Source organism: Bombyx mandarina, chromosome 28, assembly GCF_030267445.1.
Source record: "Bombyx mandarina strain Sakado chromosome 28, ASM3026744v2".
Lineage (NCBI taxonomy): Eukaryota > Metazoa > Arthropoda > Insecta > Lepidoptera > Bombycidae > Bombyx > Bombyx mandarina.
The window spans coordinates 176,988-203,176 of NC_143233.1; the positions used below are offsets into that span (position 1 = coordinate 176,988).

The 26,189-nt window shown below is 39.9% G+C and overlaps 1 protein-coding gene across 1 annotated transcript; it reads right to left on the bottom strand.

Moving 5' to 3' along the window:
* Positions 1-12,308: 12,308 nt before the first annotated feature.
* Positions 12,309-25,757, bottom strand: LOC114249851 (uncharacterized). The gene is made up of 16 exons (XM_028183561.2): positions 25,652-25,757; positions 25,148-25,270; positions 24,296-24,432; positions 22,797-22,981; positions 22,209-22,403; positions 20,911-21,024; positions 20,119-20,274; positions 19,852-20,040; positions 17,997-18,188; positions 17,644-17,761; positions 16,809-16,953; positions 15,928-16,100; positions 15,428-15,529; positions 14,419-14,516; positions 13,417-13,526; positions 12,309-12,504 (listed from the first exon to the last, which is right to left on the bottom strand). The coding sequence occupies exons 1-16, from the start codon at positions 25,747-25,749 to the stop codon at positions 12,426-12,428; spliced, it is 2,214 nt and encodes a 737-aa protein (XP_028039362.2). The 5' UTR covers positions 25,750-25,757; the 3' UTR covers positions 12,309-12,425.
* Between the last annotated feature and the right edge of the window lie 432 nt (positions 25,758-26,189).

Below are 26,189 nucleotides of genomic sequence, written 5' to 3' on the forward strand. Positions count from 1 at the left end.
CCGACAATATTTCCCAAAATATAATTATTACAATTTTACCGTTTTCATCGTTTATAAAAAATGTGTGTATGTTACTTAAGTGATATCCTTTCCCATAATTGTATTTAAATGGTCACTGATTTGCTCACAGAGTTCGGCCCTGCACTGGCGGCTTGGTTCCAATTTTTATCAATCCCATTTCATTTCCCCTTACGAAAGTTTTCCTCCAATTTCGCGCTCGCACCCCCTCCCCACTAGTGAGGTTATACCGACAAACGTCAAGCACATCGATAAAATGCTGTTATTTAATTTATTTATGGAGCACATAAACACTGTGTGGATGGCAAAGAGTACTACTACAGGCAGGAGCATTAATAAGTTCTTTTTTGTAAAACCTCGAATGAGCATAACGTATTCGTACTCCCTCACCAGTTCATCACTAGCTTGGTCCCATGACTTTCTTTGCCTTATATAAGAATCACCCGTTCGCCTTCTTGTGTCTCTATCTCTAACCGGCACTAGCGATGCTTCATTCCTTAACTTTACGTACGTCAGAAACACTGTCGGAGTTAGATTTAGGGATGCTAGAATGTAGTTTGTGTTTGCTGAATCTTCTTCAACGAGTTACTTAGAATTTCATGCTACAAGAACATTTTGACGTGACAACGTCTTATAATTCGATGGAGCCGGCTGCACGCACGAAAAAACATGACTCGTGCGGCGTTACCTCGCTCTGAGGCGTTCCATTTGAGGCTTGAAGTGCAAGCGAGAGTGCGCAACGAGCGACAAAGAGGCACGATAGGCCTCCGCAGCCTCCTTGGGCAGCGTTCGACATCTGTCTCGCTCCTACTTGAGTGAGCGATGCATCCGCGTGGACAGCTGCTATACAATAATACATTTACATGTTTTCGTCAAGTATGAAGTTCAGTGAAAAGTGAATGTGGTGTCAATTGTTTATAGCAACGATAATTGCGATAATTGAAAAATGAAACCATTCCATCAGTATTTTCTTATGACGTTGTCACGTTCAACTATCGTCAGTAAACAGACTTTACAGACAACCATTTTTTTTTTCTTTTCGACAAAGGCTGAATCTATCGACAAAAATTAGTCGAGTGGTTGAGCGTCACCGGGGCACTAAACAGCGAAGTATTTCACGCCGGTCTCGGATGTACGTAACGATTCCCCGTTATTGCACGGCTAAATTCGATTGTGGATCTCCCGCACCGACACTTCCTTATTAAGTGACCTACTTGATCTGACCAGATTAACATAATGTTATCCCACAACTTTGCATGATACGCCTTTTATGAACAGTTTCTTTGAGTATTGTCAAAGTCATATTAGTTATCTGTCAAAGTTATGATTCAGAGCCACTTGAATTTGAGAAGCACTGACTTGTCTAATATTTCTAAAGGCTCGATGAGATTATACTTTAATGTAAACTTTTCACATTAAATTAATATTTGTATTGCTGTAAAGGATTATTTTTGTATATGTCAGAGAAGCCACAATTATTAACAGCATCGTCAGACATCGTAGAGGCGAATAGGATGATCGAGCTAAAAGAAATATTGAGTACACCAATCACGTTTGTTATCTTAGAACAATTTAGAAATCTTCTCTTGACGTTAGCAAACGAAAATGAATCACAGTTCTTAGGACGGAGGCACCGCTCTTCAAGAAGACTGGTGGGTAAGTGTGATGGCGTCTACGCGCCTCCATCGACTAGGCTCTGTCGTAGCACGAAGTTAGCCGAGTTCCGATGATACCGCGATCGTGCTGCCATCTCTCGAGAATCGTGCTGCGTTTAGCTACCAAACTAATGACCGTCTCCGACATACAGATAACTAGCTTTTGCCCGCGACTCCGTCCGCGTGGAATAGTTAGTTTGGCATAACGCAAAAATTTTCCCCCACTTCATTTACGTAGAAAGTGAAAATATTTTGAATTATAGAATGTTAAGGAGCTATTGAAACTCATATTTTGAAACATTATTTATTAGTGCTCCACATGTATTGGCCTTACCGTGATATTGTATAGCCTATAATAGCCTTCCTCAAGAAATGATCTATCTAAAACTGAAAGAATTTTTCAAATCGGACCAGTAGTCTTGAGATTAGCGCGTTCAAACAAACAAACTCTTCAGCTTTATAATCTTAGTATAGAGTATATAGATAATATGAGTTTTGGAAATATTCTTTGGTAAGCGACTAGTCCCAGTGCAAGCAGCACGCGACCGCTAGCGTAGTGAAGTTTGGCGCTGGCAAACATCCGACTTTACGTCTCTAAAGGAGATACCGCCGGAAGATTTCAGAACAATTAAAAGTTCTAAAATCGTTGTTCGCTTAAAAATGAAAATAAAATACGAATTTATCCGAACGAAGCAAATAATTGGTTTTGTAATTAGTTTCGAAGGAAAATCAAATTGCCGCTTTTCATTCGAAACTCACTACATTTCGCAGCTTGGAGCTTCAGAACTGTTTTATTTATTGCGTGATAGAGTAAACAAGCTTACCAAGCTTCTGATCTTAAATAGTTACCGGAGTCCTTACACGCCATTGTGACATGTGGTCAAGTACGCGTCATTGAGATATGAGGTGGCGATATCTACCAGAGCGCGATATCTTTTTTGTTTTTTGCTATATTGCTTAGTGTTAAGTGGTTACTGGAGCCCATAGACATCTACGACGTAAATGCGCCACCCACCCTGAGATATAAGTTCTGAAGTTCTCAGTATAGTTACAACGGCTTCCCCGCCCTTCAAACCGAAACGCATTACTGCTTCACGGCAGAAATAGGCGCGGTGGTGGTACCTACCCGTCTGGACTCATAAGAGGTCCTACCACTCGTTAGTCTGACAGAATAAGTACCTCTACCGGTCATGTTAGATATTACAAATCCAAAATGTGTTCAATAACATCAAGTATAGAGTGTACATATTTGCCGTGAAGCGAAAAAGAAGTAAAAAACCCACACAATATCGGCAAGTACGTGACAAAGAGTTTCGCTAATGTGTTATTTAATCCCGGACATTAGGGTGTTACTCACCGGGGGATCAACGATTACTTGCGGCTACACGTTATTGTGCTCTCGGCTTTATATCTATACAGAGTGATGTTTTCATTAAATCCACAGTATGTAAATAAATCGTTCCCGAAGCCAAAGAGGGAAGAAAATCCAACTAAGTCACCACCACCAGACACCAGTGATCCTTTAACGGGTATTTAGTACTAGTGTCTATGGGTTCCCGATATGTCAGCGGTGTCGCTAGTGACGTCACTGTGGGTGGGTCATTAGGAGCAGACGTAACGCTCCACCCTCTGTCTCTTTTTTATAATTTTTATTATTGCTTAAATGGATGGACGAGCTGACAGCCCACCTGGTGTTAAGTGGTTACTGGAACCCATAGACATCTACAACGCAAATGTCGCCAAATGTCACCTCGAGACATGAGTTTTAAAGTCTCAGTTTGTATAGAACAACGGCTGCCCCACCCTTCAAACCGAAACGCTTTACTGCTTCACGGCAGAAATAGGCAGGGTGGTGGTTGGTACCTACCCGTGCGGGTTTACAAGACGTCCTACCACCAGTAATTACGCAAATTATAATTTTGCGGGTTTGATTTTTATTACACGAAGTTATTCCTTCACCGTGGATATCAATCGTGAACATTTTTTAAGTACATATTTCATTAGAAAAATTAGTACCCGCCTGCGGGATTCGAACACCGTTGCATCGCTCAACACGAATGCACCGGACGTCTTATCCTTTAGGCCACGACGACTTATAGCGGAATGACCAGGAGTGGAGGATACCTACTTCCTAGTGTTGAACATCGTGGAATTCATAACAAAGCCTGTTGTTTGGTCCACACTGTGTCTAAAATAACAACATTAACGTTAGAAATAAGCTGCGCTTTATGAGCACACAGATAAACATTTAAGTTAATAAAATACCAAACAAACATATTACACTTAATTTGCAACAAACCAATATTATAAAACTAATATAGTAATTCAATATTTAAAAAAAAAAAAACAATCACGCTGTATATAAAGGGTATTTGCAACTGTACAGTGTACGCATCAAACCGTGAACCACTCATAATCGCTCATAATTACTCATAATCGCCTAATACGCATATTATAGCGCATTAGAACATATTATGCCAATAAATAGTAGGAAAGTTGATACATTACCACAATGTCGGTTAATAGTTTTTTTTTTATTGCTTAGATAGGTGGACGAGCTGACGGCCCACCTGGTGTTAAGTGGTTACCGGAGTCCATAGACATCTACAACGTCAATGCTGCCAGCTACTTTGTAACTGTACTTGAGACCTTAAAACTTGTATCTCAAGGTGGGTGGCGCTTTTACGTCGTAGACGTCTATGGGCTCCAGTAACCACTTAACACCAGGTGAGCTGTGAGCTCGTCCACTCATCTAAGCAATAAAAAAAAACAAAAAAGATATGAATTCTAATTCTCAATTTTTACAGTACAACGGCTGCCCTACCCTTCAAACCGAAATGCATTACTGCTTCACGCCATTTTAGGAATACATTATGTTTCGCGTACGTGATGATGTTAAATGACTATGGGAGTTCATAGATGTAACATCACGAATGCTCCTGCAGCCCACTTTAAGAAGCAAGGTTCGAGTGTCTATTGCATTTGACGGTGAAACAGTTCTCTTTCGGAAGAGTCCATCTCTTGGGCGTTGGGATTGAATGTTGAGAGTAGAATCTACTAAACCGACACGTCACTAAAACGGAACTGACCTTGACCGCTGATCGCGTCTTCATAACCTTGGTCGAGCAGCCCATACCACGTAAGTATATAGGTATAAGTTTTTGTATTACATTCAGCTTATTGCATAGAGAAGTAGAGGATACACAATGTAATTAAAAATTTCAATAATTTCCATAGATAACGGCAAGTTCAGGACGGCGGTCATGGCGCTGTTTACCGCAGAAACTATTTATTCCTTTCGTGGAGTCCATTCACTCTGACGCTCACCTTCTTCGCGTTTTCGATGCTCTATAGATGATCGGCACGCTTACATCGATACATTCCTTCCCGACTTACTGTATTACCAATCTATACTAATATTATAAAGCTGAAGAGTTTGTTTGTTTGAACGCGCTAATCTCAGGAACTGCTGGTCCGATTTGAAAAACTCTTTCAGTGTTAGATAGCCCATTTATTGAGGAAGGCTATAGGCTATATAACATCGCGCTAAGACCAATACAAGTGGAGCACTAATAAAGAATGTTTCAAAATCGGGATTTTTTCCATTTTGAGAGCTTTCGCTGCGTGCGCTACGGAAGCGGTTAAAGTTTCGCTAAAATAATGTATGAGAGAATTTGTTCCCCTTTAAAAGGTCTAAAAAAAGTCCGCAACAGCATATGTGTATATGTTAAGGTTGGCTCACTATAACGTTTTTTATGCTAGCTAAATTTGTTCTAAAATAAAGCATTATTTGTGAACTATTCCACGCGGACGAAGTCGCGGGCAAAAGCTAGTAGATTTATAAAAGTTTTTGTACAAAAAACCGTGACAAGAATCGCCTAAACATCAAGTTGAATTTAAAGCTACGACCGAATCCTGCTTTCTTCAAACAGCTTTACAAATAAGCTTTACTTTTTCAATGATAGATCCGAGCTTTGTTGTTTACGGGCTAGATCTCGCACTTACCAAAAAAATTCGTTACTTTCAAGTAGTCGAATGATTTTGATACTTTTGTTGAAAATTTTAATCCTGTATTTGTCCTCCATTCTGGTATACAAAACGAAGCCTGTCCCTCTCGTACTTAGCGCATTTAGAAGCAGTTCGAGAAAGATAGATGACCACTCAAGTGTGTTTACAAACCGTAGGTGTTAAATCTTGAAGCTTTATTCTTTTACCAGCAGACAGACCGTTGGTAATACACGAACTTTAATAGGATACCGTTTTTTTTTTCTTCTCAAATTCTAATTATTCCTTTCCATTGGTTTCGATGGAGAATCGTGCTCACGGCTCCTCTGATTTTAAAAGGACCAAAGATCAGACGTCACCGCGTGTCATGTCCCTTAATACAGTCCTTCTACCGATTAAATTTCAATGCATGACTGCTCCCCACTACGCTGTTAGTATGAAATCTTTGGCGTCTCATCTTTTTAACCGTGCTCATGGGTGCTCAACGTTGGCTTGGTAAATTACGTTTAATAATTGACAACAATTGGATACTGTTATTTTTTAGTCCGATTAAATAAAGTACCATGACTTAAATGCGACCCCACAGACCACAGTTTCTCAAACCGCGCGATGTAATTCACCGGGACATTTCAAACGAATGCAATGTATAAAAACAAACGGACTAAGGCTTCAGGATGAAACAAAAAGAAAACTTGAAACAAATACAAAACGCTTTCCTATTAATCTCGTGGCAATTAAATGCGCTTATTTCCTTAATTCCGTCCAATCATTCGCTAGAAATACATCTCAAAACGTGCACACGGAAACCACCCTTACATCTCGAAGAACAAAGCTCAAATTACTACCAAAGTTCGCAAAGATTTCCTCCTGGTTCGATGATTAGCGATATTTTATCATAAGTCGTTGAGCATAAAGCTGGTATTCGTTTGCGTATTCTTGATGAGTCGAAGGGAAATTGTGAGCTAACAACCTTCGTTGGAATAAAACAACTCTTTGCGCTAATAATGAGAGATGATGTGTAGAGTAGCCCGGGTTCAGAGAACTCGTTCTGGTGAACATTAGTGTATAGCGCCGCGCAGCACTCACCTGCCAAATGAAAATCTAATCTTAATTTAAAAATAATAGCTTAACAAAACTAACATAATACGCTTTTATAGAAAATCCAACTAAAAAATCGAAAATAAATTTTAGTAAATTTTGGTGGGGTTTGGGTGGTGTGAAAAATTGGGGTGCTTTTCAGGATATTATCAAAATAACCCTTCTACTCTTATCTGTACATAACATATTTATAACTGATACCAAACACCCCACGCATTTTTATAATAAACTCATTTTTTCTTACACTATTTTTAGTTCACATTTATTAAAATTTATTTTCTATTTTTTAGTTGGATTTTCTATAAAAGCGTTTTTTGTTAGTTTTTTTTAAACTATTATTTATTTTTCATTTTTTAGCTGAATTTCAATTTTTTAAAAAAATTTTTCTTCATTTTTTTTTAAATATTGAATTGTCATCGGTCCTTAATAAGTATACCAAATTTCCAGTTAATTCGATGTTTTGAAGGGGTTCAAAATCATGTTCAAAGATTCCGTTACATACTAACATACATACGTCTGAAGCTAATAAAAGCGTATTAAAAATGCTCTACTTCGTTTTAAAGATAACTAATCGTTTTATTCAATCTGAAATATTCAAATTCATATTGTATTCAAGACAAATTTTACCAGAAAATATGTTCAGATGAAAGCTTTAGGCCGATCTTGAATAGAAACGTGGAGTGACTGGCTCACTGTGATCGCTGGCTGCTAGCCGGCACTTACGAAATAATATTTTATTTGCTTATTGTACAATACATATACTCAATTATTATTAAATATATAATATAAACATAAACTGATAATACACTTTAGCGTTCATTCCTTCATATCTTCACAATTTTGACAAACATTTAAATAAATGCATTATTAAGGTAATCATACTTGCTATTACATACTGTATATATTATTTACATATATTGTTTGCTAGCTTTAAAACTTTGTTTGTTAGCTTAAAACTAAAACACCCATTTTTTTTGTTATTCTATTTGTACCTTTTAAGCGACTGAACACCAGTAGCGATTCTAACATGACTTTTGTTCCTGAACTAGAGAATTTCTATAAAAATATTGTTAGTCATAAACGTGATATAATATTTGGGCTACACGAATTGAAGTAATTTGAGACAGACTACAATGTTTATTTTGAGTCCGCACGGGTAGGTACCACCGCCTTGCCTATTTCTGCTGTGAATCTGTAATGCGTTTCCGTTTGAAGGGTGGGGCAGTCGTTGTAGCTATACTGAGACCTTAGAACTTATATCTCAAGGTGGGTGGCGCATTTACGTTGTAGATGTCTATGGGCTCCAGTAGCCACTTAACAGCAGGTGGGCTCTGAGCTTGTCCACCTACCTAAGCAATGAAAAAAAAATGTTTATAAAATATCTATATTAGTTACGTAAGAAACTGATATGTAAATGTAAGTCGTATAATAAAGAAGCCTTGGGAACAGTCAAATAAAACAATGACCGGTGTGCTTTTGAAACTTTTTGGTAGTGTAAAAGTTAACTTAAATTTTTATACAGTTGGAATAGCTCATCTAGCGGCAAACTTATGCAAACGTTCCAGCTCCGTACAAATCAGAGTTAACTTTTACGCTATCGAGAACGTTAAAAAACTCACACTAAACACTCGGGAGATTAAGCCATAAAACTAGTTTCGAATATGTCTACAACTGACGAAAACTGAAGAAAATAGAATAATATTAATATTTATAGTGCCGCGCAGTAATCTGTGCGTTAAGTAGGAAGGAATCAAACGCGAAGTGCTAACTATTGAGGATGTCCTATAGTCGACCCGCTGGATATTCGCATCGTTGGCTGGGCTTTAAGCTCGGCAAACAAGGAGTGCAGGAAGAAGGAGAGCTTGGCAGCAGTACGCCTGCCAGTGGCTTACGACCGGATGAGGTCCTTGGTACGAGTTTTTAGATTTAAGTTGTCTCAATTATCGCTAAATTCCCATAGCATTGTAACTATAAATATTCTTCCACATACGATAGCAAAATAAATAGCACAATATTTAAAATGTACCGAAATTTTTAAAACGATTGTTCATTCGTCGCGGATGTCACCAGGGAATGTTTTCTTTTGTACAAAATAATCTTATAAAAACCGATTAAGCCTCCACACAATCTACAGTTTCATTGGGTCGTATGAAGTCCTAGACGCGTAAGAATACTATTGCGTAAGAATACAAACCCAAACTACCACGTCTAGTAAACAAAGTGAGGCCAATACGGATGGAGGCGAGTAAATGAGAAAGCGTTACGTCCTGACGAGTCAAGACACTAATGTTCCAGCGATTGGCTTCCTAATTACATCTCGCAACTCTTTGTTTCCATCTACGTGATCTTATATATACATAATGTATTATGTATCTGTTTCTATAAACGTTAAAGTAAAATTAGTAATAGTACCGAAATGGACGAGTAGCACGTGGATATATTTGAAGTCGTCGTGGCCTAAGAGATAAGACGTCCGGTGCATTCGTGTTGAACGACGCGCCGGTGTTCGAATCCCAGGCGGGTACCAATTTTTCTAATGAATTACGTACTCAACAAATGCCACGATTGACTTCCACAGTGAAGGAATAACGTCGTGTAATAAAAGTGAAACCCGCAAAATTATAATTTGCGTAATTACTGGTGGTAGGACCTCTTGTGAGTCCGTGCGGGTAGGTACCACCGCCCTGCCTATTTCTGCCGTGAAGCAGTAATGCGTTTCGGTTTGAGGGGTGGGGCAGCCGTTGTAACTATACTGAGATCTTAGAACTTATATCTCAAGGTGGGTGGCGCATTTACGTTGTAGATGTCCATGGGCTTCAATAACCACTTAACATCAGGTGGGCTGTGAGCTCGTTCTACCCATCTAAGCAATAAAATAAAAAAATAAAAAATATATCCGCTGGACACACGGATTTAAAATTGGAGAAAATGTAAATTTACACAAGTTGATTATTTAAGTTTTATTTTAAATAGCTGTGGGGTTTTCTATTCAGATTGGGCCAGTGAAACGGTCGATGGCTACACACAAACTTGATTTAATTACGTCTTTCTTAATCTATTTAACTAAAATATAAACGTCTTACGTCTTCAGAGTTACATCGCGTCTATTTAATTTTGCCGTCGCGACCGGTAACTACCCTTCTCTCACTTAAAAAATAAAAAAAAGTGCGTGCGTACAAAGTACACATGTCAGAAGTGAAACTTTTTTGGCGAACTAATTTATAAGTCTTGCTTATATTTATACAAATCTAAAACTTTAGATTTCCGAGACTTAGAGGAAGGGAAAAAGGAAGATATGTTCCCGCCAAAAGTCTGTCAAATGTCAATCTCAAACCTCAGTGTTGAAAGTCACATTATGTTTAGATTTCTAAATTGTAAATGACTAATATTTTGCCAATTGAATTGACTCATTTCATGCTATTTGATTAATGTTCCAAATTCTTTTCATTTCATTTCAATTCCTATGAAGATTTTTCACAAAAAAATTATAAACCGTATCGTTTTAGGCCGCCTAATAATGTTGAATCTTATGTTGATAGAGCTAAATATTTTAAAATGCAAACATTGAGTGATCGCCGCGATATGTTAGGCTTATGTTTTTTACATCAAGTTATGAGCGGTACTGTCGACTCCCAATCTATCCTCAATAAATTCTCTTTGAAGGTGCCATCCAGGTTACCTCGTCGCCCCGTTGCTCTTTTCAGCACCCACTTTAGCAGAACCAATCTAAGCAAGCACTCACCTACTCCTCGTCTAACTAACCTTTATAATAATCTAGTCAGAAAAGTTGAAAACCTTGACATATTTGGCGATTACCTTCCAATATTCAAGAACAAAATTATAAAAAGTTGTTGTTGAGCCTCAGCCTTGGTCTGAGTACTCGGGTATTACTGTCCTTGTTGTCTTTCTTTTGTTTTTAATTTTTTTATTATTATTAATAGTATTGTTAAATCTCTATTGATATATTAATGTAATGCATGCTGTGATTGCCTCTAATTAGAGTTGCAGTTATCAATTGCTCTATACATGTCAATGTTATTTTATGTCTTACTGTAAACCCTGTCGGTAATCCTTAAATAAATAAATAAATAAATAAAATATTAGGCTGTATGGTATGTTACTACATTTGCCTTTCCAGTTGGAAAAATACAACAACTACTACTACTGACATTTGACAAGTACTTAATTTCAATAGTAGTTTGATGTTACTTCCGTTGCATACCTGGGTGACGTTCTGTAAAAATTTTACCCTCGTGCGCCTAAAGAAGTTTCACTTCAATAAAACTATGTGTTCCGCATTCATTCGTTGTCTATCTTATTGCCTAAAGCGACATCTGAAGTCGTCGTGGCCTAAGGGATAAGACGTCCGGTGCATTCGTATGTATCGATGCACCGGTGTTCGAATCCCGCAGGCGGGTACCAATTTTTCTAATGAAATACGTACTCAACAAATGTTCACGATTGACTTCCACGGTGAAGAAATAACATCGTGTAATAAAAATCAAACCCGCAAAATTATAATTTGCGTAATTACTGATGGTAAGACCTCTTGTGAGTCCCGCGGGTAGCCCCACCCTGCCTATTTCTGCCGTGAAGTAGTAATGCGTTTCAGTTTGAAGGGTGGGGCAGCCGTTGTAACTATACTGAAACCTTAGAACTTATATCTCAAGGTAGATGGCGGCATTTACGTTGTAAATGTCTATGGGCTCCGGTAACCACTTAACACCAGGTGGGCCGTAAGCTCTTCCACCCACTTAAGCAATAAAAAAAACACAAGTAAAGGCGTGGCAAACCCTCTAAAGTTTTGTTCACCAAGTAACACCAAGATAAGTCCAGAGTTGCGACGGCTGTCATTCAAGAAGCTGACTTCGAATTAATGGAACATCTTCCATATTCACCAGAATTAAAATTAAATAATAAAATTAAAACAACAACACATAAAAAATAATTGCGTGTTACTCATTATCAGTTTTTAATGAGCACCCCTAGCATATTATCCTCTAGAATAATAGTGGTGCGTAATTTTAAATTGTAGTGAATAATAAATACTACGAATGCTAATAACATTTCACACTTCATAAAATGTTCTTGGTTTTTCTATATTGATCATTACTTTAAATGATGCGTCTAGCGCCATCTATCGCTGAGTAGCAATATGAAACTTGGTTTGTACATACTCTTAAAATTGAAGTCTCGTAATTTATTACTTAAAAGAGTCACATAGCAGTGATTTTATATTATACGTAAATTGAGAAGATACAAAGTCTATTGTATGAAAAATAACCTAATTTTTGAAAAAAACACAAACATTGTATCAAGACAGAAGCATAAATAAACTGGTTCAGACAAAAGCTATGTAGTTACTGTTGTTTCTGCTAGATGGCAGCAAAAACGTTTAGTTTTTAGTTGATGTCGGAAAAAATATATTTTATGTGTTAAAAAGAAATTTTACTGTTATAAATGAATAATACAAAGATCATCCAATATTATTTATTTAATTAAGATTTATTTATATTAGTGTATTGTAGAATAAATGCTAAATAGAAATAGACATCTACTCTTTTATGTTTATTATAAACTGTACTTGATTTTCATACAATATTTTAAACCTAAGAAGGTTATTTGTTTTCTCTAAAGCTAAACATCATTTCACTTGGTTCCTTTACTGTTCCTTGGAGTGGAAGACTGGCTGGCAGTAGGAGTTATCGTCGTACTGGAGGGAATAAATCTGAAATTACATGAATAAGGTATTTAAGTCAAGTAGAATATAATTTGTCTAATAATTATTATTTTCTTTTTGTCTCAAAGGTGTTTGTGACGGTTTTCACGTTGCGATCTACGGACTCAGACGAACAAACATAATTTTAAAAAGTTGCAGTTAAAAATTAGTACTAAAAAAGTAATTTTTTATATTGGAAATTCGAAATTATGTTTTAAACACCTTTTTTGTTTCATATATTACCAACAGATGGCGCTATATAAGAAATACGTAAACTTTTTAGGTTGTCACTTTAGGTGACTATAGCAAAACATGAATTTCTAAAGAAATGATTTCTACAGAAATGAATTTAAAAAAGATAAAAGTGAAACTTGAAATAAATGTATACTTTGGGTTTTTGATGATTATATGTCTAATTTTGATCACAGGACGACCACTAGCACATAAAAGGGGCAAAACAAAATGGTTCCCAACATTTTTTTGGTCCGTTTGTTCACCGATTTTATTTTGATGTGAAGTTTTGAAGTTTTCAAGTCAGTTTCTTTGCAATACCTACGTCCATAACAAGACAAAAAAGGAAATATAGTGCATACAATGAACTATAAGTGCCAGTTATTGTGATAGAATTTCGATTTTCGGAATAAGTCTAGTGATAGTTCAATGTTATTTGATATAACACATCAATGACGGAAATTCTCTTCGATCAACAATGATGATCGAAGGAAATTCTAGTTAATCCGACGAATTTATCACCAGAAAAATTTGACCGCGAGCAAAGAGCGTATCCATACCGCATGGGGTCCTCAGCAGGTGGATAGCGAATACTTTCCTCATTGCCGACCATAGATTATACACTTAATATATTAGAGTTGCCGACTATTGGTTGCCGATGCGGCACAGTAAGGTATGTGGCAAACGTACTTAAGCACTCTTTTATATGCTTCAATAATATCCTCGGCTCGCTCCACGGCCGAGGGCTCGTACGTCTTCAGAGCCAGGTATGGAGCTCCTATGTTCACCGCACTGGACATCTGAGAACAATAACACGCTTATAGCGTTAATCATTAGGGTTGTCAAACGCTCAGTTGGTTATAGTTTTAAAATTATGTTAAATTCGGTCTTATCAATATAATATTTATACTAGTTTACATAATTACACGAAAAAGGGCAACTAAATGCACAGCAAGTTGCCCGAAGAAAGAAGTTTGCAGAAAAACAAAGGCGACTTCGGACGCCCCTCGCGTCGAGTCCATTGACCCCGTGTGCGTGCACAAAGTACTCGTTTTGTTTTCCTATGCTGTTGTCTTGCTCGCTGTATTCTAATTCAGCAGTACTGCCGCCTCAGAATACGTTATATCGGATAGAACATCACATCGCTTTGGCGATCGAATTTAAAAAAAATCTAATATTACTTATTCTGTAGGAAAGTACCGTAAAAATAATTTAGAAAATATTTTTCACGAATAACATCCAGGTCTGCGGTTGAATTTAGGAAAAGATACAGTTGAGGCTCTAGACCATCAGCTGCTGAATGTCATTTTAAGTTTTCACAACTAAAATTGTAGGTACATCTGTAACTGAAAAAAGAACAACATCTCTAAACTTAATTTTCATGCCCCGTGTAGCTCAGACGATCCTTGGAGTCCAGTAGACTATAGACTTACTTGATTTAAGTGAGAGCGATATTAAGTATAACGTATTTAGAATACAAACAATTCAATTTTATTGAAGAATTTTATAAATAAAAATTTACCGTAATCTATATAATAATATATATAAAAATGAATTGCTGTTCGTTTTGCTAAAACTCGAGAACGGCTGGACCGATTTGTTTGTTTTAGGTTTATTTTATACAAAAGTTTAGGTCTTTTATTTTGCGATTGGGGCACTACGAAGTCTGTCGGGTCAGCTAGTCCTACTTACGGATTCATTTCGGTCGCTCAGCTCAGCTAGCTTCTTGTGCAAGTCGTGTTTCAAGCCTTGCATCAAGACGAAGTTCTTCTCTAATATCCCTTCCAGACCTGTGACGGATGTTACCGATTAAAGACGTCGTTTATTTGTGTTTTTATTTGAGAGATTACTTGTGGGCCGGAGGCTTTTCCAATTTTACTAGGACAAGTGGACGCGAGCAAGGGCTCAGCCAGGAGGGATGGGATTTGCTAACAACTACCCGAACGCCTCCAAGCGAGACCTAACAACTCAAGTCTAGCTGCTTCGCGAATGACCCGCTGAGAAAATCCGGCGAGAAACTCAGCGGGCTGATGTTTAGGTTTGAAAATACATCGTTTGTTCCTATGGCTTCTTTAACCAAGTATAGGTGAGTTAATATTTGTAAAGGGCATGTAGGAATAGTTTAGTTTAATCTATGTATTTACTATGTCATTGTCTGTGAGTTGTCAAGAAAACGTGTCAGAGGTAAGACGTTCCGTTGTTAAGACGAGAAATAAAATTAATTGTAAAACACTTGAGGAAGTATTGCTTTATTTCACTACGCCATCCAATTTGTGTAGTATAAAGTGCAAATGATTTTATAAAGTACTAGCTGTACCCCTCCGCTTCGCTGGGCTATTAAAATTAACATTATTATTTCTCACCCCCACAAAGATTCTCATCATTAACGCCCCTGCAACTGGTGTAGTGACTCCAACACTCATATCAATATCCATTAATTACATGTATTTTCTACATGGATACCAAGTTTCAAGTCAATCGGATGCACGGTTCAGTAGTTATCACGGAACATCCGTAAAAACCACTGTAGATTTATATATTAGTACAGATTGGTTTAAAAGATATCTCTTCTGTTCTTAGAAGATATCTATCGCACCGATCTGCACGTGTTAAAGCTTACGAAGTTATTTGAAGGCAAATGTGCACACGGTGCTTCCTACACAACCAATATAACCATGAGCACTGATAAGGTATATCTTACCAGCTTTCTTGAGGATTTCATCCAAGTCTTTGTTGGTGTGGTCAGTTCCGGGCGGCTCCGGGGGTGTGGAGAGCCGAGGAGACAGAGTCTGAGGGGAGCGCTCTGATAGACAAACATAACGCTTTGTTATTTGATTTTGTATGCAACCCCTGCCTGCTTTTCTGATTGAAGTATTACTGGTGGCCCAGAGGCCTTTCCAGTTTCACCAGGACAGGTGGGCGAGCAAAGGCTCAGCCAGGAGGGGTGGGATTTGCTAACAGCTGCCCGAGCGCCTCCGAAGGAGACCTAACAACTCAAGAGCAGCTGCTTCGTTAATGAATCTACTATCGGATCGGAATCGCGATCCGCTAAGACGACCCGGCAAGAAATTCAGTGAGCTGGTTAGGTTGCGCGTCGACCTCTTTGTCGAGTTCGACGAGTACGGTTACCGGGGTCCCTAAGCCTGCTCCTAGTGTTAGAGCTGAAGGTATCACCTACCTGTCTGCGTCTGTTAGACGTACCGGGCGTGCGGGCGGGGCTGCGGCGGCTGAGGTCCCACAGCGAGGGCCGGCGCGGGCGGCGCGCGGGGCCGGGGGGCGGCAGGGGGGAGCTGCCCGCGGGCCGCACGCGCACTCGACACGCGTACTCGCAGCACGTCACCATCACCTCGCTGCGGCTGTACTTCGCATACTCCCTGGTCGAAGGGTGAGAGCAGAGACCATTTACAAAACGATAAGGAGATAAAAACGATTTATTAAAACATTAATGGTGGTAGGTCCGCACGGGTAGGTACCACCACCCCGCCTATTTCTGCCGTGAAGCAGTAATGCATTTCGGTTTGAAGGGCGGGGCAGCCGTTGTAACTAAACTGAGACCTTAGAACTTATATCTCAAGCAGCATTTACGTTGTGGATGTCTATGGGCTCCTGTAACCACTTAACACCAGGTGGGCTGTGAGTTCGTCCACCCATCTACCCAATTAAAAAAACCATTAAATATTATGTTTCCACTAGAAATACTAATTAAAGTTTGCGTGCACAAATGAATCCAAAGTAGAAAATACTACCGCAGGTTTTTTTTTATTGCTTAAATAGGTGGATGAGCTCACAGCCCACCTAGTGTTAAGTAGTTACTGAAACCCATAGACATCTACGACGTAAATGCGCTACCCACCTTGAGATATAAGTTCTAGTGTCTCAGTATAGTTACAACGGCTGCCCCACCCTTCAAATCGAAACGCATTACTGCTTCACGGCCGAAATAGGCAGGGTCGTGGTACCTACCCACGCGGACTTACAAGTGGTCCTACCACCACCAGTAATTACGCAAATTATAATTTCATAATAAAGTTTCATGATTAAGTGACGGAACTGTCTTGATGGTCTCGCAAATAAAAACTCACGGGTCGTCCTCGAATCTATGAGGCATCTTTCCTTTATCGGCTTCAGAGACCAGCACCAAACCTCCACCGGAGACTGGATACACACTGGAGCCCCTCCTAGAAGACGCCGATTTTCCCAAAGTCTCTTCTGTTTTTCTCAATGGGCCTACAAGTATGGAAGTACAAAGAGAACGAATACCTTCGCAATACATTTATAATCAGAAATGAAGAGAGTCAGGTTGGATAAATAGGTGTCTAGGTGAATACGGCCTGTGGTGTGGTGGTGTTGCTCTTGACGCATTCACTTAAGCCTTAGTGGCAAAGTACTGACACACACAAGGTATTGAACACCGCCACCTATTACTATCGTACCTTTTTTTTTTATTGCTTAGATGGGTGGTCGAGCTCACAGCCCACCTGGTGTTAAGTGGTTACTGGAGCCCATAGACATCTACAACGTAAATGCGCCACCCACCTTGAGGTATAAGTTCTAAGGTCTCAGTATAGCTACAACGGCTGCCCCACCCTTCAAACCGAAACACGTTACTTCTTCACGGCAGAAATAGGCAGGGCGGTGGTACCTACCCGTGCGGACTCACATGAGGTCCTACCACCGGTAAAATGTACATGAACATGCGTCGGAGCGTCAGAGCGGCGCGGCGGGTAACCGCGCAATTATTGCTTTTAGACAGTCCACAACAAATAGTTGTCGAAGATATACGCACAGGGATTTTGTAGCGACAAAATAGAGCGTAATTTTTTTAGTATTTCATTATTTGTCGAAATAATCTTAAGTACGCAAAGATGTGAAAAGCTAAACTTTGTAGCCGAGGCCGTTGATAAGTGAGGAACTTACCAGGAAAAACGCAATACGTTCCAAACTCCACTTTCTTCCCGATAACTCCAAGAAAGGGATAATTGATTTTGAGGCTTTGAAGTAAGCATTCTTCGTACATATCCCAGATGTGAATCGTCTAGAAAGACCACACATAGAATTTTCATTATCTTCAATTAGCAGTCTTAAAAAAACTAAGCAACTAGAATATTGAGATATTTTTCAGTAGCAGAACTATTAAAAAAGAAATCTCAATTCGTCCCACACAAATGTTTGCAGGCCTCGGTCAGAAAAGTCGCCTTTACTGTTACCCTCTCTAGAATTTACGCGGAGCTCTTGCAGTAAGCTAACTAGAATGAACAGTAGCTACTCACACAATTCCCACAGTAAGCCATGACCACCTGCAGTTGTTTCAGCACTGCCACGCCCAGTACTGGTGGCACTGTGGGGGCGGCGAGAGTCGCGTGCGGCGCGCTCTGTGTGGGCTCCCACAGGCGGACCAAGCCATCCGGCCCACCAGTCACCACCAGGCGGAGCGACGGGACTATGTGGAAGCAGGAGACACCCTAGAAATTTTTAATATCAAAGAACGACCTTATGTACTCCGCGGACAATCTTTGTGAATGAATATCTATAATCACTACATAGTATAAAAAACAAAGTCGCTTTCTCTGTCCCTATATCCCTATGTATGCTTAAATCTTTAAAACTACGCAACGGATTTTGATGCGGTTTTTTTTAATAGATAGAGTGATTGAAGAGGAAGGTTTATCTATATATTAATACGTGAAGCAAAAACTTTGTATCCCTTTTTACGAAAATTGCGTGGACGGAGGATTATGAAATTTTCCACACTTATAGAGAATATGGAGAAGAAGCGCACAATGCTAATATTTTTTTTAAATAATGCATAAAAGATACATTAAATCAATAAATAAAACATTACACACACTACATTACATACCATGTATTTGACGCACACACGCATGCATACTATTTATTGTCAAACTTTTGTTCTTGACGTCTGTTGTCAAATTGAGAATACATTAAATATTGTTTGTCTTTGTTAATATTTTTTAAAGTGTAGTCTTGGCAAAATTTGTGATTATAGAAGTATACAATACAATCATAATAGTGTACAAACTTACAATTCCAATTAATTATAGTCGAATTTCGACTACTGCGGGACCTCTAGTATGTATAATAACATCCATTAAATAGTGGAGAAATCAATAATAATATACAGTTTCCGAAGCGAAGCGATGGCGGGTCGCTAGTAATATTATAAAACTGAAGCGTTTGTTTGTTTGGACGCGCTAATCTCAGAAACTACTGATTCGATTTGAAAAATTATTTCAGTGTTAGATAGTTCATTTATCGAGAAAGGGTATAAGCTATACAACATCACGCTAAGACCAATACAAGCGGAGCACCAATAAAGAATGTTTCAAAATCGAGGTTTTTTTCCCTATTGAGAGCTTCCACTGCGTGCGCTGCAGAAACAGTTAAAGTTTCGCTAAAATAATGTATGACAGAATTGTTCCCCTTTAAAAGATCTAAAAAAAAGTCCACTACAGCGTACGTCCATATGTTAAGGTTGGCTCACTATAACGTTTTTTATGCTAACCAATTTTTTTCTAAAATAAAACATTATTTTGTGAACTTTCACGTGGACGAAGTCGCGGGCAAAAGCTAGTCGTTTATATAGCTCTTGGCACCGAGTAAGGTAGGACGGTAGTAAAGAAGGACTCGGTAGCGACATTCAGGTTGAGAAGTACGCAGTAAGCAGTGAAATGCTGAACAATACGGAGATGTGAATTGAACTACCCATCTTAACCAACGCCACACAGGCCGAGTGGTCTCTGTCCCCGGCGCTCTCCCACATCCACCGTGATGCAGACAGTCTAGTGCAGAGGCCAACAGCACTGCACTACTCCGCTGTGTACTATTCTTTTTTTTTATTGCTTAGATGGGTGAACGAACTCACAACCCACCTGGCGTTATGTGGTTACTGGAGCCCATAGACATCTAAAACGTAAATGTGCCACCCACCTTGAGATATAAGTTCTAAGGTCTCAGTATAGTTACAACGGCTGCTCCACCCTTCAAAACCATTACTGCTTCACGGCAGAGATAGGCAGAGTCGTGGTACCTACCCGCGCGGACTCACAAAACGTCCTACCACCAGTATTAATCTTTACTTCCAGCGTTGTCGTTCGAGATGCTCACCCTGTGGACCCGGAACGTGTAATCATTCAATTTTCCCGATACGTGTTTGATCCTGACGCTAACAGTATTGTCCAGAGAACAGGACACGAGGACGTCCCGCTGTGTGTACATAACGCGACGGACACTCCGCCGGTGGGCACGGTGGGACGATATCTGAACGTGACTCGTGTGGGGAGGGGAGAGTAACTCCTGAAATACAGTTTGATTTAATATATTCGAGAGTCCTATATTTACATGACCTTGGGCGTAGTGTGGGCTCTCACTAACCATCCAAAAGTAATAATTAATAGCGTCGCTGGTCTTGCTGTAGATGAACTGAACTCTTGGCTGGGAGAACAGCATCCTTGTTACTTGACCTCGTTCATTGCCCAGCGCCAACTCGGAAGAATCACTAGCTTTCCTGGATGGACTGTATCCTAGACACTGAAAGTTATAAATATAAATGAAAATGGAAAGCAGTCGACGTCGCTCAAACACGACATTTTGGATCCTCCCGATCCACTAACGGTGCTTTTAGGTACCTCCAGCACCGGCCATCGTTCTTGTCTCTCGACAATTAAATTAACCCACAGACACAGTCCACTGAGTTTCTCGCCGGATCCTCTCAGTGGGTCGCGTTTCGGATCCGGTGGTAAATTTTGCGAAGCGCAGCTCTTGCTAGGGTTCGTGTTAGCAACGTCGTCAGGTTTGAGCCCTGTGAGCTCATCTACTAGTTAAGGTTACGCTGAAATAGCCTCTGAAGGCTCAAGAATTTTTGTGTTCCAGATTTTAAACCGGACGCATATTGCGCCAGAGGGCTGCTAATGTCGCTGCTGAGATGTCGCGAGCCAAACGGGCATTTGAAATAGAACCAAGCCTTGGCAGCTCGCCACTGCGGTACCAGGAATCAACCAAACTGTGGAAAATACCCTATTTTCACTTGTGGTGGACCTTTACTTTTCTTACAGATATCACTAACGTAACGAGTAAAGCACGGTTTTACTCACTAAAGTAACTTTGCTTAAGAATTGTACTCGAGACAGATTAGTCAATCGTTGGAAGTGACGAAAATAAACTTACTGTAGGTATGTTGGGTAAGCCGGTGATACAATACAAGGCGGTATGTGATAGCGTGCTTGCGTCATACACGGTCAGGCTGCGGTCTGACGCTGCTATCATGATGTACTGGACGTCCTAGATTAATTCAGTCAAATTGCAGGAAATCTGCTGCAGATGCAACTACTACGATCAAGATTGAAGCTTTTTACTGGTGGTAGGACCTCTAGTGCGTCCGCACGGGTAGGTACCAACACCCCGCCTATTTCTGCCGTGAAGCAGTAATACGTTTCGGTTTGACGGGTGGGGCATACTGAGACCATAGAACTTATATCTCAAGGTGGGTGGCGCATTTACGTTGTGGATGTCTATGGGATCCAGTAACCACTTAAAACCAGGTGGGCTGTGAGATCGTCCATCCATCTAAGAAATAAAAAAAATAAAAAGAAGTACATAGCAGTAAAAAAAAAGTCATCGCGGCCTGTCGCGCAGAAATACGCGGGCTGTACTCGGGCTGACACCAATACTTCTTGGCTTGAAGTCGTCGTGGCCTAAAGGATAAGACGTCCGGTGCATTCGTGTTGAGCGATGCAACGGTGCTCGAATCCCGCAGGCGGATACCAAATTTTGCAATGAAATACGTACCAAACAAATGTTCACTATTGACTTTCACGGTGAAGGAATAACATCGTGTAATAAAAATCAAACCCGTAAACTAATAATTTGCGTAATTACTGGTGTTAGGGCGTATTGTGAGTTCACACGACTAGGCACCACCACCCTGCCTATTTCTGTCATGAAGTAGTAATGTGTTTCGGTTTGAAGGGTGGGGCAGCCGTTGTACTGTTATAAGTGATACCTTATAACTCATGTCTCGAGGTGGATAACGGAATTTAAGTTGTAGATGTCTATGGGCTTCGCTAACTTAACACCAGGTGAGCCGTGAGTTCCTCCACCCAACTAAGCAATAAACTACGACTTACGACTAATTTCGACGATGAATGAATCATAAAATAAAACATATAGGTAATATATACAATATGCGTAAGTACTAGTCCTACCTATTGCTGTCGCGAACCAGGAATGCTTTCCAGTATAACACCAGGATAGCACAGTTGTTGTATTGAAACTTAGACCTCATGTTTCAAGATAACAGCATTCGCGCAATGATTGATATCCACGTATTCAGTAGCCACTTACTCGTCACAGTAGATGTGCCGTGACCTCGATCGCCCGTCGCAAGTAAAGAGTAAGTTTTCAATTATCAGAATCTTCATAACAGTGCTGTCCAGTAAATGAAATACTCAAAACGATGAGCTCACAGTGAGATACAGAGCATCGGTGACCCAGCGGTTCTTGACCCGTCCCCTGTGGCCCGTCCTCTGGTAGAACATCTCGTACGAGTGCAGCAGCCCCAGGGCTCCGTCGTACACGCCGACCCGCCCCCCCTTCGACACGGCGACGTAACAGAACGTGCTCTCTGTCTCCACGTTCAACAGTTTCACTATCGTTTCTCTCTGGAACAGTGTGCTTGGTGCAAGTTTTTTAACGTTCTCGAGTTTTTTTTTTCCTACCTAAGTTGATAGCCTTGTGAGGCTATTTCAGCGTAACCTTAACTAGTAGGTGAGCTCACGGGGCTCAAGCCTGACGACGTTGCTAACACGAACCCTAGCTAGAGCCGTGCTTCGCAGAATCTACTACCGAATAGAAATCGCGACCCGCCGAGAAGATCCGGCGAGAAACTCACCGGACTGATGCTTAGGTTAGGTTGCACGACGAACTCTTTGTCGAGTTCGACGAGTACGGTTACCGGGGTCCCTAAGCCTGCTCCTAGTGTTTGTGGTAATGGTGATACTCTAGACATTTCTGATTATTTCTGGATTACTGACGAGTATTTTCAGGGTCAGTACCTTACAATGCTTGAGTTGTACCATGTCAGAGCACTCGACCGGTTCCCACGCGTCCCTGCGGCCCGTGGACCGCGCCCCGGCCGCCACCAGCCTCTCCACCAGCCGCACCCAGCGAGCCTTGCCGGTGCACAGAGGATCCAGCATACGGAACAACTTGTGAGCGTGAGTAGCGTATTTATGATTACCTAGAATGATTTGTTGTTATTGATTTACCTAGGCCGACGAGCTCATGACCCTTTCAATGCTAAATCTAATCGTGTCTACTTAAAATCAAATTTTGGAATTTGGACTTTGTTTTTTTTCTTTTATTGCCCTTGTAGGCAGACGCGCATACGGCCCACCTGAATGGTGAGTGGTTACCGTCGCCCATGGACTTCAGCAATGCCAGGGGCAGAGCCAAGCCGCTGCCTACCGCTTAATACTCTCCACAAGCCTCGTTTGAAGAAGGACATGTCATAGCGCTCGACTTTTTTTTTTTTTTTTTTTTTTTTTTTATTGCTTACATGAGTGGACGAGCTCACAGCCCACCTGGTGTTAAGTGGTTACTGGAGCCCATAAACATCTACAACGTAAATGCGCCACCCATCTTGAGATATAAGTTCTAAGGTCTCAATTATAGTTACAACGGCTGCCCCACCCTTCAAACCGAAACGCATTACTGCTTCACGGCAGAAATAGGCAGGGTGGTGGTACCTACCCGTGCGGACTCACAAGAGGTCCTACCACCAGTAATTACGCAAATTATAATTTTGCGGGTTTCATTTTTATTACACGATGTTATTCCTTCACCGTGGAAGTCAATCATGAACATTTGTTAAGTACGTATTTCATTAGAAAAATTGGTACCCGCCTGCGGGATTCGAACACCGGTGCATCGCTCAACACGAATGCACCGGACGTCTTATCCGTTAGGCCACGACGACTTCGACTTTGTGATTTCCTTTAGCTCATGAACCACTTACCGGCGGTTTCATGAGATGTCTGTCTATCCACAACAACAAATAATGATAGTTCTAAAGCTTTAATAACTTGGTGATACTGATACGAGGTATCCCATATTTTAATTAAATTAAGTGTAGTTAGAGTCGTTAGAGAAATATAATTTGTATTGTCATTTTTCCTCGATATGTGTCCATTTTAAAGTTAATCGAACGTCTTAAAGTTGGTGAAAGATTAAAAGATATCATTACATGAGTAGATACAGTATAATAGAAACGAATAAAAGCGTCTTGTGCTTTTGAGCAGCTTATTCGTTGATTAGCGACATCTAGTGGAGGAGCTTCGAAAACATAAGATTAGAAATTTTTTATAGCGATCTCTATCGGATATAATTTGAAACATCTGAATTAATTAAGACGAAAGCGCCACCTGTCGTGCGTTTATTATACTTCATACGAAATGCCAACAACAGCCGTTTCAAACTTCAACTCTATTGTACAAACAAACAAATAAGGTTTCACATACTCATTGTCGTATAACAATTAGTCGATATAACATACCGAATATATTGTTAACAGCTTTCACAAAGGAGGTCTCGTCGAGCCAGAGAGGGTCGGTCGCCGCGGCCGGGGCCGCGGGAGGACCGAACTCCACGCCCTCCTCGGCAGCAGCGGTGCGCATTACTTCCTCGATCTTTCTAAATACAGAATCAATTGATGGAAGAAACTATAACAGAAAGTGTAGGGATACTTTACTGGTGGTAGGACCTCTTGTGAGTCCGCACGGGTAGGTACCACCGCCCTGCCTATTTCTGCCGTGAAGCAGTAATGCGTTGCGGTTTGAAGGGCGGAGTAGCCGTTGCAACTATACTGATACCTTAGAACTTATATCTCAAGGTGAGTGGCGCATTTACGTTATAGATGTCTATGGGCCCCAGAAACCACTTAACATCGGCTGGGCTGTGAGCTCGTCCATTCATCAAAGCAATAAATAAAAAAATACAGTTAATGTGCACAAGACGCACCTTCTGTGTTAAATGTTAAAGTTACACAAACCATTGCTTCATTATACTTAAACGTAAAGACAATAAAGTAATTGTTTATTTGAACCGTGTGCACGTATATACGTAAGGGCGGTAAGGATATAGTTGCCATAAGTAAATAAAACCAGTTAGTTCCAAATTCATACCTACGCAAAATTCATGTCTCAAATGTTTGCCGTGTCGGTCGGGCTATGTAGGGACTGGTTGATTCAATATAATAAGCGATAAACATTTTTGTGTGAGATACCTGAACTGTGTCCCTACAGTGCATTTCAATTATATCAATCAAAAATCTCCTTTATTGTGTAACCATTACTATTACGTGTTGTGGTGTAAAGTACTTTAATCGTTTAGATCTATTGTAAGAAACCTGTCAATGTCGCGCTCCCTGCTTTTGTCCTTGGTTTTCTTGAAGCATCGTCTCAATTTACTGAGGAAGGCGGGCGTCATTCTCTTCATCAGCTCACTGGCCAATTCTTCATCTTCGTCATCACTACAATATTCATTTATTGAAGATGAAGATTTTCATTTTTACAACGTATTAAAGCATATTTGTGGGATGTACAATATTTAGTGTTGTTGTTGGTAAATAATGATAAATATAAAGTGGCAGCGCTTTTTTGCATCATTGTTAGCAGTGGTTTTAACATCATTCTTCCGCCCTTCTCTCAATCACCTGGGGTCGGCGTAACATGTTTTCTCCTTCCGTACTCCTCTATCATACCAATACCATTTCTTTGCTCCCTCCCCTCTTACACATCGTCTTTCACGCATTCCATCTATTTCTTCTTAAATTGTTCTCTTAGGTCTACCTAGTAGTGGTTTTAACATGTAACATTAATAAAAATGCATATATATCATATAGACAACTAACCAGGATAAACTATCATCAGATGCACTTTTCACTGAGTAACTTCTTTCAAATATCTCGGAACATTCTTCGTTTAAAGATTTTTGCGATTTTATAGACATTATTTTGTATACACTTAATGTTCCTAACGAAAGATTCTATAGTTTGTTTTATCAATACTGTTGCATTACAGAATTTCTGGAACACTGCCATCTAGCAGTGATTTATGGAACTATTTAAAAATGAGTTCGTTTTGTTATTGCTGTCATCTAGTGTGAATGCTAGATACTAAATAACAGTAGACAATTTAATGCAGCTTTGTGTAAAACTACTGTTTAAATGACAATAGATGGCGCTAGTAGGAACAACAATTATCTGTAAGGATGTTTTTTTTTTCTTTTCCTAAAACAGATTACTTCCTATTACCTGAATCAACTAGTCATTTCAAATTACCATTTCTTTTTTTAGTGGTATTTTCAGATCTATAGTAAAAGCTATACGTCTGGTAGTAACATTTTGTTTTTGACTTTTAGTAGCAGAATTCTTAGAATGACAAATGAGT